Source organism: Palaemon carinicauda, chromosome 17 (assembly GCF_036898095.1).
Source record: "Palaemon carinicauda isolate YSFRI2023 chromosome 17, ASM3689809v2, whole genome shotgun sequence".
NCBI lineage: Eukaryota > Metazoa > Arthropoda > Malacostraca > Decapoda > Palaemonidae > Palaemon > Palaemon carinicauda.
The window spans coordinates 801,586-806,707 of NC_090741.1; the positions used below are offsets into that span (position 1 = coordinate 801,586).

Genomic DNA, 5,122 nt, shown 5'->3' on the forward strand with positions numbered 1-5,122 from the left:
AAAGCATTTGATAATGTGCACCGTCCGATTTTGTGGAGAGTCCTGCGTTATCATGGTGTTACTCTTAAATATATAAATTTGAATAAGTATGTTTATGAGCATAACAAATATAAAGTTAGTGTTACTGGAGTCCTATCAAATAAATTTCCAGTGAACAATGGAGTACTCCGAGGGAATATGTTGTCACCTACGTTGTTTTATTCTCCTCACTGATTTTATAATGCATAGAACAGTTGGGGATGTTGGAGAAGGATTGGAAACAGGAAATTAACAGACTTAGAGTATGATGTTGACGTTGTCCGTGTTAGCAGAACACCACAGGACTTGCAAACCTTCCTTACCAGAATGCATGAAATATCATATGAGGTTGGCCTTAAGATAAATAGAAGAAAGACAGAGATGATGAGAACGGAATATGCAATGGACAATGAAATATCATTGGAAGGAGAAAGGATTAATGGGGTAAAATCGTTTAAATCTTTAAGGTCTCTAATATCTAATACAGGATCTTTAGTTTAATGAATGATTGAACTAAGCAAATCAGACAATGACAAAGGTTGAGTGATATTTAGAAATAAAATCACCTGATAATATATATAAAAATCAGGCTATATATTAGCTTAGTGAGATCGGTGTCAGTGTATGAACATGAATCGTGGTATGAAAATAAAACAATATCTAACAGTTTTTTGTAGATTTGAGAAGAAAGCCCTTAGAAGAACATTGGGAGTTAAATTCACGGACAGGATTAGAAATGAAACTATAAGAGAGATTAACCGAGTGACTTATACGGATGAGATTATTGTGAGAGGTAGATGGAGATGGTTTGGGCATGCTCTTCGTACTCCCCCGGGAAGATTAGTTCACCAAACTTTCAACAGTGTTCCACGAGGCACCAGAAGATTTGGAAGACCCAGGCCTACATGGCTGAGGACTATGAAGCGTGAAGTAGGAGGTGATGAATGGAGAAGTATTGATTTAAAATCTCAAGATAGAGACGATTAGCGAAATCTAACTGAGGCCCTTTGCGTCAATAGGCGTAGGAGATGATGATTACACACACACACACACACACACACACATATATATATATATATATATATATATATATATATAAATATATATATATATATATATATATATATATATATATATATATATATATATATATATATATATATATATATATGTGCGTAAAAATCACAGGAAAACGTGATGCTCAGGTGCAGAAGAACCACAGGGAAAATGAAAATACGAAATATACTCTTAAGTCCTGAGTAGTTTCGTGATACTTCCTCAGAGGAAGTATCACGAAACTAGTCAGGACTTAAGCGTATATTTCGTATTTTCATTTTCCCTATATATATATATATATATATATATATATATATATATATATATATATATATATATATATATATATATATATATATATATATATATATATACTATATATATATATATATATATATATATATATATGTACATACATATATATATATATATATATATATATATATATATATATGTACATACATATATATATATATATATATATATATATATATATATATATTTATATATATATATATATATATATATATATATATATATATATATATATATATATTTCTTTTTCCTAATCCTTCTTCGCTTCCATCAAACCATTAGAAAATGTAAGAAGGGAATACTATGTTGAAAGGAGTGTGGGGAAGGCTAAATGCAAACTAGAGAACAGTTGACTATCCCCAGCATACTTTTTTCCAACGGTTTGCCAAAACATCTTCAAAAACTTTATATAATATGCGATAAATATTAATTTGGTTGTAATCAGAAGGACCGAGCTACAACAAACACATTTACACAAAAGTAACATTATCCATTCTCCAAGTGCTTATACCCTACTCGTACCTTTTCTTTCGAGCTTGCTGAAAATAATAGACAACTAAGGATTTATAAAAAAAAAAAATAACGATGGATTCATAAAAAAATAGATGACTCGGCTACATTAAGGAACACCTGTAACCTATTCGTGTTATAATTTAATGGATATATGTAATGATGTAAATCAAACTGATGTGAGAGTAAGGAGGCCGGTGTTTTCCTCATGAATTATCTTTATTTCATTCTGATTTAAATGAATAGTTCTTCCGGTATCGACACCATTGTCATAAACATCCAAAGTAAAGTCATCGTCTCGACGTTCATTTTTAAAATATTCTTAATAAAGCACAATAAGTCGGTTATCAATAGGCGTAGACATTATTTGTTTATTGTAAAAATATAGATACCACATTTAAATATCACTTTTTAATATAAATACCAGAGGAACTATGCATATGTATTGTCAAAAACAAAGGAGTAATAATCCCTAAAAGGTAGCTATATTTCTCAAATTAAATCAGATACGATGGCTTTTTCAATGACAATAATTAATATCAATATAATTTCTAATAATGATTTGGTAATAATCTTGACTATTATCGTAAATATCTCCATTTCATTGTGTCACTGTGTTTCTTTATTGCCTTAAAAATGAGTGTTTTTTTGTGATAATTTTGTAGTTAGTTTTAATCGCCATCAATAATATTCTATTCATCATCGCTATAATCATCGTATCTTGTATCATTAGGAAATCTGTTTGATATTTGGAGAAAAATAATATTTTAGCCTTGAATATCTCGTCTCTGCCATATTATTATCTCTTCCAGTCATCACCATTATATACATCTCCATCATAGTTAACTTCTTTACCATCGCTTGTATCATGGAAATTGCATGAATTGAAAGTAAACTAATTAATGATCTCCTCAAGAATCGTCTAAGTTTTGGAAAAATCACGAAACCCCACATTTACTCTATATACAAGAATATCATCACCTTCACTACCATCATCGTTATTTTCATCATCTAAATCGTATTGATGTGAAGCGCCGAGCTGTACGAGGAGGGGGAGACTGGCTGTGGGAGTCACTGGGAGTGTGCCACATGGAGAGTGGCATAGTAAGAATGGTAGAGGGATGGGCGGGTGAACCTCCCTTCCCCCAACCACATCTATCGTGCATTGGGTCTGTGGCAGAAGAGAGCGTGTGTTGGAGATTCAGTTACCAGTCGACCGTTCTGGCGGTAAGGTGTTCATTGCATAGTGCTAGTGCGACACCTGTGCGTGATGTGATGTTTATCCACAAGCTATTTGGTGACAGTTTTTTTTTATATATCTTTCTATACGTTCCTTCTATGGAAAGTTTGCATTGGGGGAAAGGAAATTTCCACTGATCGCCAAAGAAGGAATAGTTTGTAGTTACATTTAGTAACTAATTTATTTTTCTGCGTTATTTCTCGTGAAGATTTAGGAAAATTATATTCATACAACAGTGATTTATATCTTCCTTTCATAACAAACAAACATCTAATCAATTTGTTTTGCCATAGTGTCTTCATTTTGTGAGAATATGTAAGAAAAGCATGATTCGAGAATTAGAGATGCATGTTGTTAATCCAAGGAATAAATCTGAAACCGATTTTTTACAATATCCACATGCAGTCGTCTGAAAACAAATTAAAGAAAAAATACTAATGGAAATGGAAATATGAAGATGGGAGTCATTTAATTAATGAATCTAGCCCGGAAAAGGTAACTGAATGTGAATTGGAATTCAAACCAGAAATTCTCTTTAGGATGAGACTGAGTTCACGTAGTCTTTCTCATGTTCACGATGGGATTTTACTTCAATTCTTCGCGACGTTACTCTTTGTTTCGGCAATCTTTTGCACAACTCAGGTGGTGGAAGAAGATGACCAAAATGGAATGGAAGAAAGTAAGTGTGTCGGTTAATGTTTAAAACTTTCATTTATAGTGAATCCAGGCAGAAATACATATGCAAGGGCTATTACACAGAGGACATTGACAAAATAAACACAGATGACTATAGGTAAGTGAGTAAATACGCCCATAAGCCAATGAAAATAAAAGTAACACTCCGTTGGTAAAAGACGTTGGTGGAATATACATTCACATACACGATAAAACAGAAACTACAAACACTATCAAACCAGGATAAGAAACATACAAACACAATAGAAGAGTATATGAGGAAATCATATTGCATAAGTATAACGTACGTAAATCCCAAGCACCAAATGTTAATAATAAAAAAATGTCAGGAAACGCAAACAATACGCGTTGCATTAAAATATAAATAGGTTTACTATGAAAATCAACAACTCACAATATAGTGTAATAACTGCAACAAACTTATTAGGAATATAAAAAACTAAACATATTGTCCATCGAAATGGAAAATACTTATTATATACATAAAGAAAATATGTTAAAAACATTCGTAATTACAAAAAACCTTGTCATTTATTTTTGTTTTCATAAAAGGCGACTGAACACACACGTGCGCGCACACATTTATTATCGACACAAATGCAGCACTTTTTAGTTCACTGTACGAGAAAAGTCTCGGACATATCCTTATTCATGTTTGGAGTTGGACTAGATTTTTATCAACACGCTAGCCAGTACGGATTGATAATGGTGGGAGACTTTTTGATTTTTCACAGCAAACCAACCTAGATTGGGTGCCCCCGACTTGAAAAGCTTCACTGTATATGGCGATACACCACGGTAAGGTATCCCCTCTCAGAAATATATATATATATATATATATATATATATATATATATATATATATATATATATGTATATATATAAATATTTATATATATATATGTATATATATAAATATATATATATATATATATATATATATATATATATATATATATATATATATATATATATATATATATATATATATATATATATATATATATATATATATATATAAATATATATATATATATATATATATATATATATAAATATATATATATATATATATATATATATATATATATATATATATATATATATATATATATATATATATATATATATATATATATATATATATATTATAGAATGTATTATAGCCACGGAAGGAAAAATGAAAAGACTTGATTGGGGTTAGTACTTTCGTCCATTGGGGACATCAACAGACTCAACAATGAGCTTGCATATACAAAGGCATCGTATTTGTACAGGAGAAGGCGA

General features: G+C 30.5%; 1 protein-coding gene across 4 annotated transcripts in view; it reads left to right on the forward strand.

Annotated features, from left to right (window-relative positions):
- Nucleotides 1–3,129: 3,129 nt before the first annotated feature.
- Nucleotides 3,130–5,122, forward strand: part of LOC137656631 (neural cell adhesion molecule 2-like) — a 404,981-nt gene continuing 402,988 nt past the window's right edge. For all 4 annotated transcript variants that reach the window (XR_011046975.1, XM_068390799.1, XM_068390798.1 and 1 more), the window contains exon 1: nt 3,130–3,818. Coding sequence is in view for 3 of the 4 variants with exons in the window: in XM_068390799.1 (XP_068246900.1) it covers nt 3,680–3,818 (139 nt within the window). In the remaining variant the exon portion in view is untranslated. The remainder of the gene's footprint in view (nt 3,819–5,122) is intronic.